Genomic DNA, 24395 nt, shown 5'->3' on the forward strand with positions numbered 1-24395 from the left:
TCCACTCCAATCTAATAAAGTACTTTTAAAACTTTTTGTGCACACAAAAGGGCAAGCCAAAATCTCAAGGCACTCCTGCATTAAAATCGGTGAAAATAGCTTCTATAACATGTTATCTAATCACTCTGTGCATGTTTGTTTCATTCATTTAAATAAAATTTGATAACAAACAACAAACTATCATTTCAATAAGGATTTAAAAGTACGGGAACCCATAAATATATTTTAATATTAGCTGGCACACTTAGAAGACACTAAGAAAACACTAAACACACAGAAAATCCAACTGACAACGTGATTGTGGTTAAATGCTGAGATAAGAACATCAAATCCTAATATGGCCCTGGGCCCCCAAATGTATAGATCCGGCCCTGCTCTGACAGCACAGGATTTTATAACTGAACCATGAGCAGGACACACACTTAACTTTCTCTGACTGTGTGGAAATATGACATTTTCACGTGACAGAAAGACGAGTGAGTGAGGCTTTGGTAAAATACACTTATGGAGGCTGATAGAGAAGTTTTGTGTGGCACTGAACTGAAAACCAGACGAATAGTTGAATCTTTTTTAATTGAGAAGCCAAATACATAATAGCCTAATGTAAGTAGAGGTTGGGACAAAAATCCCACAGTACACCAGTGTGAAAAAACGAAAAAACAAAGAGGGCAAATTATCTTAGTATGTAAGGCAGGCTCGATGGCACTGAATGTGTGTGTGTGCGTGTCTGTCTGTGTGTGTGCGATTACTTTGTTATAGGAGCCAGCTTTGGATATGTGTCTTGCCATCACATTCACCTACTGGAATCTAGCTCTACAAGAAAGAGCCAATCATTTTCTAGATCATTTTCTAAATTTAAGTAAAAACTTGAGTTTACCATTTATCTGTTATAATACAGGATCTTGCATTAGTGGCCCCTAAGAGGCTCTAATGTTCATCACAATGCAAAATATTAAAGAGTTGGAAAGTTCAAGCTACATATGTTTGTCCTGAGGGTGGTGCTAGTGGAAAGAGTTCATTCAAATCAAACAGGTGTATGCCATTGGGAGCATGGATGTGCTCTGTGAATTTTATCTGCATCCTGTGTTTCATCCTCAGAAAGGTTTTCATTGCACTGGTGATCATCACCGTCCAGAGGATTTCATAAAGACACCAGGTCTTCAACCAAAATGTTGATCAAGCTGACAGTGGCGCCACAAAAGGCTGAGGGTGTTGGTACTTAGCCACAATATCACCTAAAATCAATATTGCAATTAATTCCCCCATTTATCATAAGCTAAAATATTTTCCACCTGTCGGCACTCTCAAAGACATGAATATTATAAATACTTAAGAATAACTTAGCTTGTATTATTTCATTCCATCAGTAGAATGTTTTTGTGTTCAGAGTGACATTATTTTAACAAACGCTTGTGTAACAGAGTCCGGAGGCCAGTCTCCATCCAGACTGTGGTCTGTGAGCACAGGAGAGACTCCTACAGCACCAGGGCTGAAGCCAGTTAACTTCAGGGCTAACCTCAGCATCACTAAACTCAGCAAACCTCAGAGACTCAACTTGGCACTCTGAACATCTGCCTGTCAGATCACACTGTCTTTCTGTCCCTCACACTTGTAACACACACACACACACACACACACACACACACACACACACACACACACACATGCGCTTTACTGAACGCTTCTACTGAGGCTGTGTTACTCCACTACTTTCTGGCAGTACATATATTTATATTTATATATTTAGCTGTGTTTTGTCCTGTATCCTGTTCTCTTAAGCCAAAGTTTGCCCATACAACCAGCTCTGTCACATCTAACCATCAGAGTCATATTTCTCTCTGAGTTAGACTGGACATGCAGGGTTCATTACATTGCTTAACTGCAAGTGGAGCAATGAACACTATGAACACAATGAACACACAGCCCTACTATAACTGACTGCAAGAATGACCAGAATGTGTACACAGTAATGTGTAGGCGTTACTGTCACCTTGTGGCCTCTATTGGTCACTGTTACTGTTTTAAATTCTCTGCACCTAAATAAGTATAACTATCTGTCTGTCTGTCTGTCTGTCTGTCTTGTACAAGAGGGGAAGACATCCTGTACTAGCATTCAATTAAACACTGAAGAGACTGAGTCAGTGTTCACAAACAGATAAACACATGAACACGTTGACTGTATATTTAACACATTAACATGTGTTGGTAATTCACCTAACCAGAACACCATCAGCAACCGTCAGAGGAAGAAACACTTGTTTGTCTTAACTCCTGTCAGACTGGATGCCTTCAAAAAATGTACACTGTAGGTCGGAAACTGACAGCACAGGCTGGGTTCTGACAAAAGTTTAGAAATGATGTCTGGGTTCAAGTGGGGTTCAGTCAGGTCAATTGACAGCGGTACTTTCTGCCCGGGATATAACTTTATATAACAGGATACAAACAGTTTTGTTTGAGTTTGTGCATGACCATAGATATGAAATATATGTAGGCTACAGAGTTTTTAAATTTTCTGTCTATGCGCGTAGAACAATGCCTTATCACGGTCATCTACACTGTGCCTGTCTGTAAACGGGGTATAGGCAAGCAGTTACAACGATAACAACTGGGTGACTACATTTTTCAGCTTCCATTATCTATGTCAGGTTCAGGAAGGTGGAGTGTGTTTACCTTCGTCACAGAGTTGACGTGGAACTTGCGGGTCTTACTTCAAGACTTGTTTGTCTTATCTCCTGACTAGTTTATCTTAACTCCTGACTTGTTTATCTTATCTCCTGACTTGTTTGTCTTAACTCCAGACTTGTTTGTCTTAATTCCTGACTTGTTTGTCTTAACTCCAGACTAGTTTATCTTAATTCCAGACTTGTTTGTCTTAATTCCTGACTTGTTTGTCTTAACTCCAGACTTGTTTGTCTTAATTCCAGACTTGTTTGTCTTAATTCCTGACTTGTTTGTCTTAACTCCAAACTTGTTTGTCTTATCTCCAGATTTGTTTGTCTTATCCCCTGACTTGTTTGTCTTAACTCCTGACTTGCTTGTCTTAATAACAGACTTGTTTGTCTTAATTCCTGACTTGCTTGTCTTAATAACAGACTTGTTTGTCTTAATTCCTGACTTGTTTGTCTTAATTACAGACTTGTTTGTCTTATCTCCAGACTTGTTTGTCTTAATTCCAGACTTGTTTGTCTTAACTCCAGACTTGTTTGTCTTAATTCCTGACTTGTTTGTCTTAACTCCAAACTTGTTTGTCTTATCTCCTGACTAGTTTATCTTAACTCCTGACTTGTTTATCTTAATTCCTGACTTGTTTGTCTTAACTCCAGACTTGTTTGTCTTAATTCCAGACTTGTTTGTCTTAATTCCTGACTTGTTTGTCTTATCTCCAGATTTGTTTGTCTTATCCCCTGACTTGTTTATCTTATCTCCTGACTTGTTTGTCTTAACTCCTGACTTGTTTGTCTTAATTCCTGACTTGCTTGTCTTAATAACAGACTTGTTTGTCTTAATTCCTGACTTGTTTGTCTTAATTCCAGACTTGTTTGTCTTATCTCCAGACTTGTTTGTCTTAATTCCAGACTTGTTTGTCTTAATTCCTGACTTGTTTGTCTTAACTCCAAACTTGTTTGTCTTATTTCCTGACTTGTTTGTGTTAACTTCTGACTTGTTTGTGTTAACTTCTGACTTGTTTGTCTTATTTCCTGACTTGTTTGTCTTAACTCCAGACTTGTTTGTCTTGGTTCCAGACTTCTTTGTCTTAATTACAGACTTGTTGGTCTTAACTCGAACTTGGCCTTGACTGAGAAATGTTGTGGTAAAGTCGTGAGACTACTGGTGACTAAGTAACAGCAGTACTTTCAGTGACGGTGTCTCTTGTCTCTTTCAGGACTCTCCACCAAAGCCAGACATGGAGCAGAAGTTGCGTTCAGCCTCTAGTGTTGATGAACTGATGAGTCTCATCTATCCTTCATACTGGGCCGCTCTGAAATGCAGATCTAAACTCTCTGCTGCCGCTGCCTCCTCAGCCTCCAGGCTCTCTCAGTCGCCACAGCCTCGCCGACTTAGGCCACAGGCTGATACAGAGGAGCAAACATTTGCTGCTGCCTACCTCAACTTGGATCTACTGAAAAGTATGTTTGCACTTTGTTTTAATTTTATTTTTTCAGGTTCTTTTTTCTTTGAGATGTTGGTGTTTGCTTTGGTTTCAGAAAATGTTTTAAGGGTTTCTTAAGGGTTGTTAATTCACATCAAGCTCAGAGTGTTTTTTTCTGTCTAAGCCTTACTTGTAAAATGTAGATGTAGTCATCTCAGATAATCAGGGCTCCTGTTTTGAATACAAAAGTAACATGTTTAGAGATTCAGTACTAACAGTATATGATTGAGTATTATTTATTTAGCTGACTCATTTCCTGGTTAGGTTCAGGTACAAAAACCACATGGTGAAGGTGAGGAAAAGATCATGTTTTGGATTAAAATACCTGGTTTGGTCGCCACAAAAAGGACGAGAGATGTCCCAAAGTCTCCCTAAAAATATTCAGTGGTGTCAAGGTTACAAATGTTGAAATATAGTTTGCCACCGGGGTTACTGCTTTAGCCGCCCTAGCCCTAGCAGCACCTACAAATGTACCGTGCTGCTAGGGCTTTAAATGTATCAGTGGTTTGCAGAAATGTTTACTACAGTACCAACATTTTATTCTGGTGACTGGGTTGGGCCGATGCACAGATAGATTCTGCCTGTTGTGGATAAAGGATCATACTACTTTTAAAACAGCTTTTTAGTTTTACTGGAGTATGTGTAATCTTGAGAAAAATTATTATAAATCAAATAATGAATCATTTATAATTAGATAAAAATCATAAAATGGTGAATTATGAATATGAAGAAATTTTCAAAAGATACAACTATCATGTAATCTCAACATTTCTTGGATTGGATTTCTTGATGCACTGCCTCCCCTGAATGAACATCTCTGTATAATGTTGATGAAGGTTCTCAGTCATTCAGGTAATGGTAATTCTAAGTGCTGTATCGTAGTCAACTGGACTTTTCTTTGAAGACGGTTCACCTCTAATCACCTTCACCTTAGGGTTCTGATGATCACCAGGCATAAACAGAGTAATGGAGTTTATGCTGTTCAATGCAGCCAGGACTGCACATATTTGTACATTGGGGAGACAAAACAACCTCTACATAAAGGAATGGCACAACACAGGAGGACCAACTCCTCAGGTCAAGACTCTGCTGTCCACTTACATCTGAAGGAGACAAATCATTCCTTTGAGGACAACAATGTAAACATCTTGGTCAGAGAAGACAGACGGTTTGAAAGAGGAGTAAAAGAATCCATCTATGTCAAACTGGAACGACCGTCTTTGAACAGAGGAGGTGGCCTAAGACATTACCTATCACCCACCTACAATGCAGTACTGAGTTCTCTCCCCAGACAGCTTAACAACCATTCACACCTGGGCTCACCTAGCCCTAACATCCCACATGAAGACCGGTTGGGTCAACGACCCACAAGTGGCCCTAATGTCTCTGAAACTCAGAGCTCACATGTGTCCTTAACAACTCTGTAAGGACACTCCCACACAGAGTTTAAAAGCCTGCAACTCCCCTCCAGTTAGTTAGAGCTGAAGATGGATGAGAGGTGAAACGTCTTACAGAATCTGAAATAAGTCCAGTTGCCTACGATACAGTTAGAGTACTTAGAATCACTGTATAATACAAAGATGAAATGTTATTAATTACAAAAGCTCACTAAATTAAAGATGAAGCTGTTCCCCTTTAAATGCATGTAAGAGGATCTTGCCATAATTACAGTTTACATACATATGTGAAGGTGCATTCATGTCTAGGAATGACTTTTTATGGATTCAGTAAAGTTAAAAAGGTCATGGTTGTACTGAATGCCACAAAGTAAAACAAGGAGTTACTAGCATGTGAATGGGTACAATCAGCATTCACTCCTGGGTCACATGACTGCAGTAGTCATGGTTGTTTATCACCTCCAGCTCTGGTCGGCTTTGATGAAAGCACAAGACCCTTTTCAGGTGGAGGAAAAGTATTACGTTTCTTATTGAGAATGTTACTGCTCAAGACTTTTTAAGATAAGTTCAATGTCTTCTGGATGTAGTCTGGATGTAGTCTGGATGTAGTCTGATGAGGTGTATAATCTGCTGTTTCTAATGTTCCCTGTTTTTCCCGTGCGTTTGTGATGCGGACTGTGACACACATGGAAATAAAATACAGAAAGGCAAACTCTTCTCCTGGCAATGGTAAAGGAGTCAGTCGCCTATATTTAGAGGATTTACTCATATTTACTTGCCACTTTCGGTGGTATTTGTCTACTTTGCTGTTGCTTATCATTATGTCAAATCTTCTCAGCAGAGCTCTTCAGCTGCATGCATGAAGAGGTCCTTGACTGGCAGCCGACATTCCATTACGAACGAGCATATTATTTCACTCTGCTTATAAACAACTGTTGTCTTTACTAATTTGCTGAATCATTGTTAGAATTGAGATGAACCATTACTACCAGCACCTCTCAGTAGAAAAAGCATCTGTTCCGCATTTTTTTCCCTGTTAAAAGGGCTTTTTTTTGGGGCAAGTTTTTCCTCACTCGAATCGAGGGTCGAAGGACAGAGGGTGTCGTCTCTGTACAGATTGTAAAGCCCTCTGAGGCAAACTGATTTGTGAATTTGGGCTATACAAATAAAATTTGATTTGATTTGATTTGATCATTGAGGTTGCTGACAGAGGTCGACTCTAGGCACAGTTTTTGTCCTATTTGCCCTATTTAGCCCTGCTCACTGTGTAATCATATTTTCTGTACACAGTGTGCTCAGAGGGTGTAGTTTGGTATATGTGTGCCTACACATGCAGGGTAGTACATGGAAAGATGTATTAGGATGAATCAATTTGGCATACTATACTGTAATCAGTCATGGCAGATCACATCGACTCCACCTTAGTAATTCTGACAGTTTGGTAAAGACCTCAGACTTGACCTTGAACACTTATATTCACTTATAATATAAACATTTATACATCATATATGTTTGCCCCTCTGCCTTTGTGCATTGCCATCCATGTGTATAGCAGCTGAGAAAAAAGACCTGTTCATGGCTGTGGTGTTGGTCTTACTTTCTGTGTGTATGCAGGTATAGAGGTGGAATGGAGGAAGACTCAGTGCATGCCCAGGGAAGTGTGTGTCGATGTGGGCAGGGAGTTCGGGGCTCCTACCAACATCTTCTATAAACCACCATGTGTGTCGGTCTACAGATGTGGAGGGTGCTGCCACTCTGAAGACAAACAATGCAGAAATATCTCCACGGGTTACCTCAGCAAAACTGTAAGCACATTCCTTTTCTCCTCCTGCTATTATTTTTATATTATTATAGTATATTTTGATTTATTTTATTCAATATGTATTATATATAATGAACTTATAGAATGGGGATATAATATTTTACCACTGTTTTCACCTTGGAGCCATTTGTTTTGGATTAACTCTACTTTTCCTGTCATGTAGCTAATGTAACTAGCAAACAACAGCTCATTTAAAAATGTCTTAGTTAATTAAAGGGTCATTTTACACATTAAAGTGTGTTTACAGTACTACTGCAGTGTGATGGGCCTTTCAGCCAAAAAGCGACATCAGCACCACCACGCTCTGAAATCCTCTCTTTCCAAAGGCTTGCACCACAACATGGCGTTTTTTGCTGCAGTGAGCAAAGTTGCGCGCCTTGCCCAATGCACCACTCAGCGGGCTTGCTCCCAAATTTCAATGTTGGCCTTCTGGGTGCAGCACTGCGCTGAACCCTGCGGCTAATGCAGCGCAAACCACATTCTGTCTGAAGCCCATGACATGACCATGTCCATATGTGCTTAACTTCGAGGTTCAAGGTTCATTTAACAGTCTATAACACAGGGTTGTTATGTTACACTGTGTGGGTGTTGTCTTTTAGTATCCTTTGGGCTCTGTGCAGACATCTCACTTCACTGATGTCACTGATGCTCTGTTGATGGTATCAGCGATGTTCTGAGGAGTGAGGAAATGACTAATAAGGGAAATGGCACGTACACAGTGGGTACTTCTCATTTCTCCTAAATTGGTTCCACGTTTCCCTCACTTGCCTCCTTTCCTTGCGTCTTACTCCTGCCCACCGAAGATTCGCAGAGACATTAGGAAACCACAGGAGGAGAGAGGACGGGGAAAATCTGTTTTAAGACAAATGAGAGGCCCTTTCCTCTGCAGCGTCACGTGAAGAGACGTCCGTTTCTGATGACGGCTGCAGCTGATCACAGTTGGATCAGCTGTCAGTCGGCTTCAACAGCTGTAGAGACACCAGATGAATTATTGCCAAAAATGACATTATCTGTATATATTTAAATTATGAAACAGAACTTAAACTTGTCGAGAGATTTAAATAATGAATAAAGTTAAACTGATTTGCGGCGTGCGTAATTGCACACAGCTCTGTTAACAGAGAGACGCACTTGCATCGTTTCTTATAGTGCAGGTAATGTAATGTTTTCCTCATTAATGACATATTATTTCATGCACCAGCAGCCCATCTGATATCAATCACAATGTTTAGTTCTATGACCTGGACCGCCCGATCCACAGATTTCCTGCAGTGTCCATGTATACAGGCCTACCTGTGTCAAACATACTGAAAATCAAACGCGTGTCTGCAGTTTAAGTGTAATCAGTTCAGACATTTACGTGATTAAAGTCAGTGTGCGAAATACCCATCAATATTCGGGGGGGTCCCCATCTCCCGATTGTTGCGCAATACCGATCTAAATTTTCTCAATATGCAGTAGGCCTATAACATTACAATATTTCATGGATGCAAGCCAAGACAATCAGTCTATAGCCTACATGACAACACACACATGCACACACTTAACAATTTTTGACAATCCGATACGCTATAGTATTCATAAAGCAACACTGACATAGGAGGTTGCATTGGCTAAAGTTGTTTGGATGCACGTTGTTTTATAACAAGGAGAGGCAAAGCTGTGCATTAGCTACAATACAGACATGACAATAATTGGCACCAATCTGGCGCACTTACAAGAGCAATCAACTGAATAAATGCCAGGTATAGCCTGTCGGAGACTGGCACGCAATCAGTGCACTTGCAAATGAGAGCCTGCAGTATGACTGATCGTGTGACATTATTTAACCATCCATCTACAGCAAATACGATCAGACAGATGCATCATTGAACACATACACAAAGCACATTCGCCTAACCTCTGTTGACCACATCACCAGAGGTTTTGTGGTCTGAGTTCAGTTCCTGTTTCATTCTCACAGTTTTATCACTCATTGGACATGTTGGGAATGATGCTCCTGCTGATATCCTGATTATCCATTTTCTGCAAACGAAGCTTCTGTTATACACATTAAACTTCTTCTGGATTTTTCTGTGAACCCACAACCTTAAAGTTCAAACTGCACTTTTATTCATTATTTGCCTCTGTATTCAGTGATATTCTGATTGTCAAATCATCATTTAATAACACAGAATGTGATTATGGTGTCTTCTGGACACTGGAAGCTATCTTTAGACTAAATGTTTCAGGGAAACTGAAATGATGTAACACATGAAAGACGACGCTCAGGAATGATCAGCCTCACGTGTTTAAAACAGACCATGATGAGAAAAATGTTTCCAGTGAATGAAAAAAGTTGTTTGTGGTCCTTTGAGCACAAATAGTAGAATTGGGATGGCCTGCAAGATGGCGTACACGAACAGCTTCTGATTCAAGCGAGGACCGAGCAAAGGACAAAAAAGAGAAATGGGAAGCACCTAGTGTCTTCATCTTTTTCCTTTTTTCCCTCTTTCTTCTTTTGTTGTTTAATAGTGGCGAGAATAGCTTTTAGGTGCATTACTGCCACTTACTGGGTTGAAGTGTGGATCAGAATAGTAACACTCCCATTGACATATGCACTGGCCATAGTGTGACAGTCACACGTATTCTTCGTATGCATGCACCGAACTGCAACGTCTTTGTGATGGTTTAGGACAAATACATTTAGCGTAACACCCCTACTATCATTTATCGCTAAGAGTTGGACAAATGGAAATTTTGACCTGTTTGTTGGTGGTGCTGGATGAAAAATTAGATGCATGTAGTTTAGATTCATCCTCTGGTAATGATAAGCATCTGTTCTGAATTTTCATGGGAATCCTACGTATGTGTTTGCTGCCACCATCAGTGCATTTAAATGTACTGTAAACACCTACAGACTCTGTTCCCAATGAGCTGATGTCTTAGCTGTCGTATGTTGCACACTTGGAGACACTTCCAGGCGTGCATGAGTTTAAAATAAATCCCTTTACTGTCTTTCTCTGGAAATACAGAAACACAGGTACATCAGCACAACGTGGCTACATACTGCAGGCTGTTAACGTTGACTGAATGATATGCGCTATAAACGTTTACATGTCCGCTTTTAAAAATGTCCGCTTTTAATACAATGCTCAAAATACATAAGCACTGATAATATTCTGCACACTCACACCGCTAATATGTTAGCGGGCTACAGGTGGTTACACTCCTGCTTTCCTCATTAGCCAAGTACTCGATGAAGCACTGTTTAACACTTGTTTAACATGCAAAACTCTGATATAATCCTCGTATTTGCATTACCGACGGTCCGTTACTCTTACACACTCATTGTACATTTGTGTCGCTACGTTTATACATCGTTTCATCACTTTTGCTCACCTGGAAATACAGAAACACAGGTACATCAGCACAACGTGGCTACATACTGTAGGTTGTTAACGTTGACTGAACAACATACACGCCCTGAGCCATAAACAATGGACCTCTGGTGCCCAAAGTGCCTGTGTGAGCCTTACTCATTATAACCACAAATTTACCTCCTAAAATATTTTAGTTGCTTTTGCACATGAACATATCAGTTTATGAATGAACAAAATAAAAACACAATAGTACATCAGAGTGGGGGGGTGTACACTGTCCATTGTCCATTAATATGCCCAACAATACTGTGGGTCCCACACATTTAAACGAGGGATACATCTGCATATTTAAAATGACATTGCAACGGAAACTAACACAAATTAGCCTCTAGACGTCTTCCACCTCTGAACTTACCATGACTTTGACTGTCTCGTAGATATAGACACATTTACATGTGAGACTCTGTTCTGTCTGTCTGCATGTCCTCCTGTCTGACACTCTCTGATTATCTGTTTCCTGGTTTCTCAGAGTAACCTGGTTAGTGCATGTAAGCGCACTGACTTGGATGAACAGAACAGCTGTTTAAGTTCACACATATCTCTCAGCAGTGTGTGTATGTGTGTTTGTGTGCAGGGTTGGGGGTAACGCATTACAAAAGTAACACAGTACAGTAATATATTACTTTTAGCGGTAACAGAGTAATAGAACACTTATCTAATAATATTTCAGTAATATATTACTACAGTTATGTCATGTAATGCGTTACAATCCGCGTTACCGACCAAAGTGAACCGTTTATTGTTGCTTTTTTAAGAACCCATCCGCACCAACATGATCATATTAATATAGTGTTTAATACAGCTGAGCCGGTAAGTTCTTTGTTCAGTCTCTGTGTGACTGAAATGAGCTGTATTTCGTAGGTCTAATGATGAAGCCTAATCCTCTGAGCGTACTTTAATTTACATTCTTGAACCACATACAGTATGTCCATGCATTCCTTAAAATGAAAAGGCATAGAAAAGGGGGTTTTTGTCTTGTCATGTTAATAAAGGCCACATTATAGAAGGTATAGGTCTATTGTCTGTCATATGACTAAGCCTACAATTAAAAATATTTATTTCTATCTCCATTCCTTTATTTAAAAAGATCTCTGCTATTTAATTGTTCTATAGACGTTATTTGGGCATTTATTTGAAAGTAACTAAAAAGTACTGTAATAAGTAATTTATTACTCTAAGCAGACTATTACATTAATATTGTAAAGTAATGTATAGCTTTAAAATGAAGGTAACTAGTAATATGTAATATTTTGCATTTTGAACATAACTCGCCAAACACTGTGTGTATGTGTGTGTGTGTGTGTGTGTGTGTGTGTGTGTGTGGTACTGTCATGTGGTCTGACCAGAGGAGTACTGTGTGTATTTGTGTGTGTGTGGTCAGGCTGAGTTTTCCCTCTCAGTGAGTGGCTCTTCCTGACGCTGCCCTGTGTGTGACCATGAATCACTGATGAATATGATTCGACTGAGCATGTTTAAACTGGCCCTTAAAGTTGCTTTATGTGTCACTGTAGCAATAAATCAAATATAATTTAATTTAGAGATTTTTAATATAATTAATATAATGGCTATGTAACAAGCAAACCGTTGAGGACACTTTACACAGTTGATTTGCAGATGATCTGCTTGACTGCTTCAGTACAAAGCAAGTGGGTTTTGTGAAAAAGCAGGATGGCACTGTTCCCGGCAAAATTATCAGTTTGCTGTGGTCATTTTGATCTCCATGCCCTTTAGTCCCAACATAAGGCCGAAATTTACACAGAGCAAAATACTAACTCAAACTGGCCAATTGAATTTACTCAACCCATTTTGAGCAGTCCACGAGCTGCCATTTGGTGCCCCCTGTAGTGGTAAGGCTTTGAGAATTGCAAACAGGGTTTGAATTTCAGCCTTGTTAAAATGTTTTTGTGTAAATTTGAAGATATTTAAATTTTGTATCTCAAAAGCAAAAATGCTAGATTAATGCCGTTTTTTCATTACATCTGCCACTCCCTGGCTCCACTTGGTTTGACTCGGCGCAGCAGGGATTTTGCATCTCCATCACAACTGGTGTACCTGCTTGAAGGTGTGTCTTAAAAGAATCATGCTCTTTTCTCAATCCCTGCAGTATAGTCAAAGAATCCCTGCTAACAAAGTGGCTCCGCTAATACAGTTACAAACACGTTTCATTTACTATAACTTCTTATCAATAAAAGCCTGTGTTATTTAGTCATTTAAAAGCTTCTATTCTGCAGCATTACAGGAAACTTATTTTCAGCAGCAGTAACTAAACATGACTCCTGAACCAGCTGAAAGTGAACACGATGAAACAGTAAAACACAGCAGATGTTTGAAAGAACAAACAGGACAAGAGAAAGTAAAGAGATTCAGTTAGAAACTACAAAAGTACAGAGAGCTCAACACACTGACTTTTAGAAACATCTTTCTCTCAGGTTTCCTGCACAGACATGAGTTGAGTTTCGATTTGAGGGGGAGACGGGTGCTTGTTACAGGTTGGCTGCAGTCGTGAGACGTCACTGCAGCTTGCCTGGAGGCGGGGCAGCCATGGCTTGGCCCTACTCCAGAGCAGGTCAAGCGACTCAACTCGGCGCAGTAAAACTGGTGAGGAAAAGCAAATCAGCGCTGCTCAGTTTGACGTGGCACGGCCAAAAGTGCTGCTGGAAAAATGGCATAAGAAATCTAGACTGTACACGTTTGGGACTTGTGCTAAGTATAATAGTTACATATATACCTTCTATTAATCAAAAGTCTGTCAAAGTCTGACATGAAGAATATGTAGGGGAAAGAGACATATGTGTGCATATACACAAACATGCAGTATTTATATAATATAATATTAATCAGTAATATAAAATATGTAATGTATAATATAAAATAAAAAAATAATAATATTAAATGGATTTTGCAGGGATTCAGTGCGGCTGATGGGAATGTTTTGGTGGTGTTTGATCGTAGGCTAGCCATTTGTTAGCTTCCCTGGCAACACCTCAGGGTATGAATAATAGCCAGAACGATCATTACAATCCCAGGTTCTTATGGTTCTTATGCAGTGGAAACTTTGTTTACTACTAGTACCGTAACTAAGAAGAACCTTTGATTCGACTCATCTCATAGAACCCCTTGGCTCAGCTAGGCTATAATTCAGGAAGCTAACGTCATGATGATGGCTAGCACCATTCAAAGTCAACATTGCGTACATTTGACAATGTGTAAATATACATTGTTTTGACAGTATGTTTAACAACAAGACTGGCTAGTTAGCCATGTCACTGTCCCCAAATCACTATCAAGATTTTCACGAACAAGTGATAGTCCATGTGTACTGAAGTAGAGAGTTGAATAGTGAATGGGATGTGAGATGATCGCTTGTGTTCAGAGGGATGGTGTAAGCTACTTCCTGCTGCTTGTGTGTTACAGGCGCCAGCCTGTGGTGCTCAGAGGATGATGCAGTGAACACTGAGTGTTGGAAATAACATTCAGATTAGATACAGAATATCTATAACTATATTGGAACAGACAGTTTCACTACAAATACTTCACTAGTTGCAGAGCTGTCCATATCGGGAGTTAATTGATGCCCTGAAGCCAATCAGAATCAAGTTTTCAGCCAGACCATGGTACAAAAATGTAAAAGCAGTGTAGATCCAGAATAAGGGACAGGACAGACAGTAACAAAATATTTCTATGATGATCATCCATTATGAAATGATAGCCCCTCCCATGAACCACAAACATGTTCTTTATTCCATATTTCCAAATTATGGATCATGAATGCACCTGTGTATGTCATTACCTTCATTCTGTCAGACAGATATCCAGAGAGGCCAGGAATAGTTAAAAAGGAAGTATGATGCTGTCCACATGGTGAATGTGTGGTATTGTTTTGGAACATATCCAAACCACTAAGTGATTTCCATACTCTGTAATGAATGAAAGATGTATGTTAATGAGATTTTTTTTTTCCAACTCATATTCAGACAGGCACTCATGGTTAGTGAATACAATACTGGTAGGAAAACAAACTAGCAGGTTAATATTGAACACAAGCAACTTGTTGTATAGACTTTATGAGTGGCTGTCTAGTCAAAGTGTTGTTGGGTTGATTCCCAGATCAAATGTTTTAAAGCCAGGTCATCTTACTCATATGTAAACACAATGTCCAAAGTAAGAATATTATTAACAAAATTCTCATAAAAAAACCCATAAAATATTCTACAAAATTTTATAGAAATAGATGGAAATCGTGTTCTTTTGGGAGCAATGGGCAAAGCATGAGAGACTTGCCACCCAGGGCACATAAACAAAGATTTGGTTCATGATTCAACACCACTGTTGTGAAAACCATCAGTCAGTTGAGCATAAACCCTTAAACAGGGTGTGAGACGTCTCACATGGAATAGCTGTGGCATGTGAGCAGTAGTTTGGTGTTGATATCTTGGATGAGATGCTGTGTTTGTTTACCCTGCTGTACAGTAAGTGCTGCTGCTGCTGGTTGCTGTTGACCTGCAGTGTTTTTCAGAAATCTTGGATGTTGAAGATATCAGTGCACATGTTTCCTATAAACATTTTCTGAGGGAGAAAATCAGCCAGTATGACGTCTTCCTGCAGCTGGCTGAACAGCTGAGTGCAAAACGTTAGTACACAGTGAGGACATGCCTCAATAACATAACAGAGTCCTTTCAAACACAGCTATGCACATGATGAAGATGCATTACACAATTTGTGATAATGTAACAGGAAGAATTTAATTTGATGAATTCATGACCATTCAATGAAATTTCCTGGCTACACTCACCCGACACTCCTGAGGTGCACCTTTGGCACACATGAATACAGGGTGGGATTTGATAGAATACTTTATGATACATTGTAAGCATGGCAAAACACACTCTGGACTTTCATCCCCTTTAAACAAGTTTACAAATTGGGTCTTCCTGAAATGTTCTTCCACTAATCAGAAGGTTGGTGGTTTGATCTTTTGTCCCTGCACTCTACATGTCAGAGGGCTCTATCTTATGCTCAGCACAAAGCCACTACTTGTTTCAGACCGACACAGTTGTCATTTTCATGCCCAGCGCCCACGTTGTGTAAATAACAAATGTACTTGCTCCCACCTGTGCACCCCTGGGAAGGTTGGTCTTAAAGTGAGGTGTGGTCAGGCGCGCCTGATCCACGGACTGAGATCCGCACACACACAGAGAGACGCAGCAACAGCGCACCTTAGTGTAGTGCCCTCGGCAGGGCAGAGGGTCCAGTAGCTGAGGATCACATCTCTTTCCCTTAGTGAAGACAAGTTCTACTGTGTAATATGTAATATGTGCCAGGTACTGGTGTACCTGGCTCTTAAAGGGAATGGGAGACGACAGTCAGATCGGTTTGATTTATGTTCCGACCATAACTAATGACTAATTCAGAGTTTAAATACAACCTCTTTGCGCCGCACTTTGCTGATTATCCACCGTTTAACCAGCAAAATGGACTTGGACACGCCCTTAACGCACTAGCGCTTTGGGCTTTAGATCGAGTGCCATAGACGTCTTAATAGGGCTGAAGTGTCTTGGGCTACATTAACTCCAAATTGAGTGTGCCTGTGAATGACTTTTTAACCATTCATATTTGACTGTTTTACTGGAAAAAATAATTGCTGACAATCTGGGAACAAAAGAGTCTCAGCATAATCTTCTTATTGTGACCTTATGTATTTGCGTATACTATACTGTACTGTACTGTTCTCAAAACAACATGATTGTTGCAGTGTACCAGGAACAGACAGTCCTGTGCTTGTTTGACCCAACCATCCCTTCCCATCCTCCTCCCTATGCAGACTTTAAAGTGACATAACTTAAGCTTCTCAGCAGGCTTTATTTTGAAAGTCTCACAGAGTGTTGCAAATGTATTATTGCTAAGTTGACAGCAGAGCCTTACACCTGCAAAACTGATGCTAGGAGTAGGTTGAGTATCAATAGTTTAAAGCTTAAGGGTACTGACCAAGCTGCTCTATTTGACTATTTGGCAGTGAAAACATGTCGGCCTATTGCAGCCTTAAGGTAAAATACGGCAAGAAATTTTATCTTAAATCATCCAAAAAATAAACTAACTTTCTCAAAAAACATATGACGAAACAATGGTGTAGATGTCTATGTTGCAGAGATGTCTACTGAAGTTAGCATACCCCAGCCGTCCTTTCTCATAATACCACTTTGTACATCAAGAGGGATAGTCTGATAGCCCCTGTAGTTTTAGCTGGGGCATGTATGTGAGCAGCAAGTTTATAACCTCTATCAGCTTTTGGTGTAATAAATAAAAATAAAAACTCACATAATGTCAAGAAAGGAAACATTTTTACACCTATTTTCCCTACGAAATAGTGAAACAAGCTACAACCATACACCTTCTGAATTCAAGTTTCTTTCTTTTTCACTAATAGGGGCACTTAGCATCAGGGTTAACTAGGCCAACTAGCCAACGGCAGCTGGAAGCGACAGCCAAAGATACCTAGCAAAGAGCAGCAGTTGTCGGTTCCTCTGGTGCTATGCTAACCCCTATATTTTCAGAGCTTTCTTCGAATTACGGTCGTATCATATTTTTACAATTACACTTTTAAATACCATACAGTCATTCCAACCACCAGCTCCATGTGATATAATGTATTATTGACGTTCGCCTCAATCACCAGTCAGCTGCACCTTGAAACAGAGGGTGATTTCTTTCAGCTGGTTAGTTCATTTCCAGGGAGCTGTTGTTAATGGACTGGCTTATAGTGTGTTACAGCTTATTGTTTCAGCTCAGCTGCTTTATTCATTTCCCTTCAGGTTTAGCTTAATGAACTGGCAGTGACAGTCTGGGCTGATAGTTCTTTTGTTCGATGATCTGTTAAGCTGATTTCAGTCAGAGCAGGAAGTGTGCTGTGCAGGGAGTGTGGCTGAGTGTTTGGCTGTGTATGTGTTTTTGTAGACCTACATGTGCAAAAGCATTTTTGTGTGTATAGTCATATGTGTGAGTGTGAGTATACATGCGTCACTAGACCATGCACACTGGCTATGACTTTACATAATGTTCATGCTAACACTAGAAAACAATCTGTAGAGCAGGCCAGTAATGTGACTACCATGTTGATTTAATTCATATATTTTAGCTGAGTCTGTTAGAAAAAAATAAAATAAAAAATACAGTGATAGAGTGTATCAGGTGGATGCTTACTATCATTCATAGTTTGTCTTTTGACTGCAAAGACTGAGATGGTTGTTGAGGAGTAAAGTAGCATTTGTATTGCTGCATTGTCTACACATATATTTTGAATATTGGACAACAGTGTTTCAATGGTTCTTGGATTATATTTAGTTGAGGTCAGAAGAAAGGAGGCCGAGGTTGAAGATGAGAGGTTTTCTCCTGGCAGTGTTGACAAGACAGGGTGCTGAGCCACAGTCATTTGAGGTTCCACAAGACATTCTTTCACTCCACTACTTTTTTCTAACTGCTGTTATTGGCTGCAGTCTCAGACCTCTGGCCAGAGTTTGGAGACTAACGTCGGCTACATCGTAAATCACTCAAATTGTGGCAGACTAGATAGACACTCAACAGTTCTTCTGAATTCTAATGGCTCTTTGCAAATAATTTGTGTCAAAATGGATGTATGGAAGGTGAGGACTCAAATGTGGCTGGGCGTCATTCCCAAAGTTTCATTGTGCTGATTTGTTTTGGCAGTGTCTTGAAGCAGCTGGCAGGTGTTGAGAGGTTTCAACAGTTAGCAGATAATAGAAGTTGTGCTAAACTGTAATTTACTATAAAACTGACTAAGTATTTTTAAGCGTTTATGTCTGTCTGGTGGTTCTCTGTTTAAGGATCTAGTTCAGCACCTGCGCTGTCATGCGTGTTACCTTCAATGCCTCACTTATGCTGTATAAGAGATTATTTTTTTCCTGACTAGCCCCCTTTTTGCACCCACTGTCCACAGTGGCTGGTCTGCTCTTCTTTCCAACGGTGCTGTCCACAGCACGTTATCTTGACCACTGATGGCCAGATAATAAATCCTTATCTTTTTGATAGTCTTCTGACCATTCCTTTTTCATCATTACCAGGCCAAAATTAGAATTTTAGTGAGTTTTCCATTTTGGGCACTTTACCCATTAAATTTCAAATCAAAGGAAGAAAATGATTTTCCACTATACACCTTGGGACAATAACTGCACTGAGCACTTTCTGGCCACACTTCCAGCGTGACCAAGAGCGGGTGGTGCTTCTGCTCTAGAAAGAGAGGAAGAGAGCAGGGATAAGAGCTTAGCTAACCCAGCTTGGACCTAACGGCTAAATTTTACCAGATACGTGTCCGGTCCGGCTACGCTCCACCACGGCAGAGGAGTTTAATAGGTTTCACTCTAGTCTATGTGTTCACTTCCACTGGCTCCGCTGCGTTGCGTATCTGCTCCGGATGCCAGAGCACGGCGCAGCAATTCAGCCGAATTCAGCACAGAGCAGACAGGAAGTCACACACCGAAACAACAACATAACATTTGTTTAATTTTCAAAATAAAACACTCTTCTTCTAATCCTTCGGTTGGGAACACTTCGTGTTGTTGTGTTTATAACACATACCTATAACTGCGGTTGCGCGTGATTATGTAATTATCGCGAGCAGTCCTCGGTCTCGCAACTCAAGCCAAAGATGATGGACAATGTTTCACAGATGTAGATGTTGAACGCGTCCGTCCATCCATCCATCCATCCATCCATCCATCCATCCATCCATCCATCAATCTCATTCTTGTGAAAGCGATATCTCCGGAACGCCTTGAGGCAGTTTTGTTTCATGCCACTTATACTCCAGGCCTGCTAAGAGCATGTGTTTCTTAGGTAATCCAGATCAAATTACTCTGGAGTGAAAGGGGACCAGGTGGCATGTTGAGACATTTTCAGGCCACAAAATGCCAGTCTTTATAAATTTTTCAAGAAATGTTAATATTAACACCAGCATTAATGTGTTTCAACAAAGTACAGTCATATAAATGAGTTTTTTACAGCTCAAAAAAACATATTCTTATTAACAGCTTCAGCAAACGCCACAGTAAACTAAAGGTGTGCCATGATGTCAACGGAAAGTTTTGTAATTAACCCCTCACTCCTGTGTCACGCAGTATGTTATTATAATTTGTTGCTGCAACATACTAATGTCTCCTCAAGGATCAACCAGTTTCCATAATATGTCACTAAGCTTAGGTTTGCAATTATTTCTGCACTTTTGCTAGGCTGTAGAGGACAAAACAGCAGCAATACTGCAGTTTGTGTTTTGTTTAAAAGACACTGGAGCAGTATGGAGAGGTCCCATCCTCTGCTGGAAGATGATCTCTCGTAACATCAGGGCCTTCATTTTATTCAGAAACAGGCGTAAGAATAAAGATTTTTACAAAACATCAACACAAGTTTAAGAAATGTGTGCAGGTGCACTTGTAGACCTAGTGGTGGTCACAGTGATCTTAAAGAGCTCTCTGTATGCGTTCTGTAACCATGGTGACCATTTACCAGGTCAAAAAGACTGCAGCTTTAATAATATCCCAATTAGGACAAGAGGCAGAGAGACAGTTTTAGCTGTTAAGGGTCTTGAAGAGGCGTAATTCAAACTAATTAGTTTCTATTCATGCTGTTCAACTCTGTGACTTAAAGAATGAAGTGGCTCTCGGGGTTTCTGTGCAACAGTCTTGTGTAAGTATCTTCATGAGTACCATGTGAAAACCGAAGCCCAGCTCCTTGATACTCTTTTTGTTCTTCGAGTGGCAATCCTTCATATTTTGTGTAGAGAATGCAGTGTTTTCAAGCTTCAGGTTGAACTCCAAGCTGAAGGGTACTTGTAAGAGTGAGTGAAATAGTGGCTTCTTGTGGACTACCTTTAGTGACTGACTCTGAAGGCTAGGCCACTTGAGGTAAAAAGCGTAAAAAGTGTAAAGAGTAGAGATGTATCAGTCAATTTGTAGCCACTAGAGAGCAGACGAACTGGAATACAAGCTGACAGACATACAGCCCATATTACGTGAGTTAAAAATGGCAGTTGCAAACAAGTGTCTAAATGAGACTACAGAGGTTGTCGGGGACATTAAATGTCATCACAGAAAACAGAGACTCATCTACTCACTAGTCCGTCTTTACAGGTCAACTTTAGCCAAAAACTATTCTAACTCTAACTTAACAACTTACATTGATCGGTTTATAGAAAATGTGTATTGTAATTGTGTAGTAAGACGCTTAGTAGTGGTGACGTTTAAGTCATGTGACGATGATGTAGTCTGTTTATAGCCTAACATTAGCTTTTTCATTTATGCAAAACTCATTAAAGTGGTGTTCATCTGTGAAGATTATCTTGCTGGGCAAAATGTATGTAAGTATCATAAACTTGTTTTAACCACAGTTTGTTTTGTACAATATTCAAAAATCCCATTAAAATATCCCATAGGCTTTTGTCAGGGACCAAGCAGGACAGGCTCAAGAACATAAGGTGTAAATGTCAAAAAGATGTTAATTTATTTACAAACTCAATTTAAAGAAACAATATCCAAAAAGTATATTGGTACAAATACAGAAATTAGGAAAAAAACAACTCTAAATAAGGGCCCTAATCACTTAAACTGAGGTCAACTTAAGCAAACAGCGACTTAACTCAACATACCTGACCTAACAAATGAGACAATAGGTGGGGGTTATATAGACTCTGGCTAGCCAACACAGACAATAGGGGGGAACAGACATAAACCATTACTTCCATAATGCAAACAAAACATAATATGAACAGAGACTACAAATGGAAACCTATACATACTCAATATAAACACTCAAATCGTGAAGTCAACTTAAAGCTCTTAATCATCTTAAATTAAATAGATCTCAAAGAAAAAGACAGCCTCCCCTCTGGCACCTCCAAGGTGGCCTCTTCCATTTCCTGCTCTGCTTCTATAAGAGGCCATCTTGGATGGCGCCACCTCCTTTCCAGAGCTGGGGAGAGCTGCGGACACACAAGGTGAGTTTCAACTCAAACAAAGGAAATGTTAATTAACAACCTGTTAACCAAAATGCGTGTACTCAAATTAATCAACAACTGTCAATAAATGTGATGTGTAAAAAGAAAAGACTGTGTGTCATCATTTAAAATAAAAAGAATGACAAAATACTTAACTTAAAGGTGGTCACTATGTGTGGCCACCACACACTCCCCCTCCTCTGGATTCTCACTGAGGCAACGGGACAGGTAGTCTGCCATAGCATTCATCCTGCCTGGGATGTGATGGACCTCAAACTGATAGGGCTGCATGGCTAGGTACCAACGTGTTATGCGACTGTTGGCATCCTTCATCTTCTGTAGTCACTTCAGGGCCTTGTGGTCCGTCTCCAGGACAAACTCCCTCCCAAGCAAGCAGTATTTGCTACTTTCTCCACTGTAGAATAACGCCTTTCTCGTGGATACAGCTTCCTGCTTATGAAGGCCACAGGATAACGATCCTTTGGAGGGCCCTGAAGTAGCACTGCACCCAGCCCTCGGTCTGAAGCATCTGTCTGCAGAATAAACTGCTTTTCAAAGTCAGGGCAGTGCAACAATGTATCACTGCCTAGTGCTTGCTGAATATAGATGAAGGCGTTCTTTGCTTCCTCAGTCCAAAGCAGCTGATTTGGATGTCGCGGGCTGATCATATCTGTAAGCACAGCAGCTCAAGCACAGGTACAAAATACCAATTAGGAAGCTATTCTCAAAGAAACAAATCCCTGCCCTTTACGACAAAGTAAAGCGAGGGATAGCCGAGTCATTGAGCAATGCCCACAGGGTTGCACTAATAGTGGATGGCTGGACATCTTGCGCCACTCACTCATATGTTACAGTAACAGTACACTATGTTGATGACAAGTGGGTTTTACAAAACCATGTTTTGCAGACCAGAGTGTTCAACAAGGCTCACACTGGGAATAATCTAGCAGTTTTACTGCAGGATGTTTGCTGTGAGTGGAAAATTGAAGAGCCCAGCGTTAGTCACAGGCAACACAAAAAGTATGACACTGGCTGGAGCTGGTGCCAAGACCCACATGTGCGATGCATCGCAAACACTCTGAATCTGCCGTTGCAAAAAGTCCTGAAGCTGGACAGTGTCTCAGAGCTTGTGGTGAAAGTTGTTTTCACAATAGCCCAAAAGCAACCTAAGTTCTAAGTGAAATACAGACCCAGTTAGACCTGCCCAACCACAAGCTGGTCCATGATGTTTCCACAAGATGGAATACTACCCTTGATATGTTGGAGTGTTTCTGGGAACAGCAGCCTGCTGTGTTGAACATCCTGCTGTCAAGGAAGATTAAGTGGGGGAAGCTATGGTCAGTCTGACAGAGGATGACATAACACTGATCCCAGAGGTCATCAAATTGATGGCCCCTCTGAAAGTGGCAACCACACTCCTCAGTGAGGAGAAAAACTCCACCGTCTCAATGACACTGCAGAGGCATTTCCAGCCTGATGTGAGTGATCTACTGGTAATTTCCCAGATGAAGGAGCGATTCAGACAGGACTATGATGGCCGCTGTACATATCTCCCAGACCTCCTCCACTATGCCTCAGTGCTTGATCCACACTTCAAAGACCTGGCTTTCCTGGATGACAATGATGCCAAGGACATGATATTCATGAAGATGACAGCAGAGGTGGTACAGATGAATGGAGAGGTAAGATGAACATGTTCAGTAAGATTACCATCACTAGTGATTCTATTTTCCTGTCTAGAACCTAGCATGTATTAGCTTGTATGTGCAATAGTGCATGCATTTTTTGCATTAGTTATATAATGTAATGATATGATTTAATTCATATGATGACTGTTGCTTATAATAAATAAATAAACATAATACATTATAATAAAATATATTGTGAATGCACATCCTGAGCAAAATGCGTCAAATGAAATAACTCCCATATTAACTTGTGTCTTATTTAGATGCTGTTTTAATTTAAATAAGGAAATCTGATTGCTGGTCTCTGTGTTACACTGATTATTGTCAGGAAGGGGCCCATGACACAGGAATGCTGAATCAGAAATGCGGAGAAGACACCGGTTGGTTTCGATGGAAATGGAAACGATGCCAAAAGTTATACAACTATGTTGGTATGTGTTGCATGTGTTATATTACTATATATTGTTATGTATGTCATAATTTAATTTCATAGTGTAGTACTGGCAGAAATAATTTTTCAGCACAACTGATGAGCCCATCTTCTGTTCCACTCTGTAGATGATGTCCCTCCCAAAAAGAGGTCGGCCATGGGCCAAATGTTTGGGGATTTTCTCACTGCAAGAGCACCAATGAAGACCATAAGGGAGAGAGCTATGGAGAAAATCTTAAAATACAGAGAGAGGGATTATTTATGTCTGGGCGGGGATGTGTTGCAGTGGTGGAGAAAATAAGTGGATCTTCCATAAGCAATAAGTGTACCATCTGAAAAAGTGTTTAGCACTGCTGGTGACATAGTTACAGCACAGCACAGTTTGCTTCTCACTGATCATGTTGATGAACTAATATTCCTGAAGCAAAACCTTAAAGTTGAACATGTGGGTTAAATTTAGTGTGGAATGAACTGAAGATGACTGACC

General features: G+C 40.2%; 1 protein-coding gene across 2 annotated transcripts in view; it reads left to right on the forward strand.

Annotated features, from left to right (window-relative positions):
• vegfc (vascular endothelial growth factor c) overlaps positions 1-24395 on the forward strand; it is a 91106-nt gene that overhangs the window by 32044 nt on the left and 34667 nt on the right. For both annotated transcript variants that reach the window (XM_084341755.1, XM_084341756.1), the window contains exons 2-3: positions 3884-4127; positions 7162-7352. In XM_084341755.1, the coding sequence (XP_084197881.1) occupies positions 3884-4127; positions 7162-7352 (435 nt within the window). The remainder of the gene's footprint in view (positions 1-3883; positions 4128-7161; positions 7353-24395) is intronic.

The sequence above is a fragment of the Pagrus pagrus genome, assembly GCF_965226575.1.
Source record: "Pagrus pagrus genome assembly, chromosome: 2".
Lineage (NCBI taxonomy): Eukaryota > Metazoa > Chordata > Actinopteri > Spariformes > Sparidae > Pagrus > Pagrus pagrus.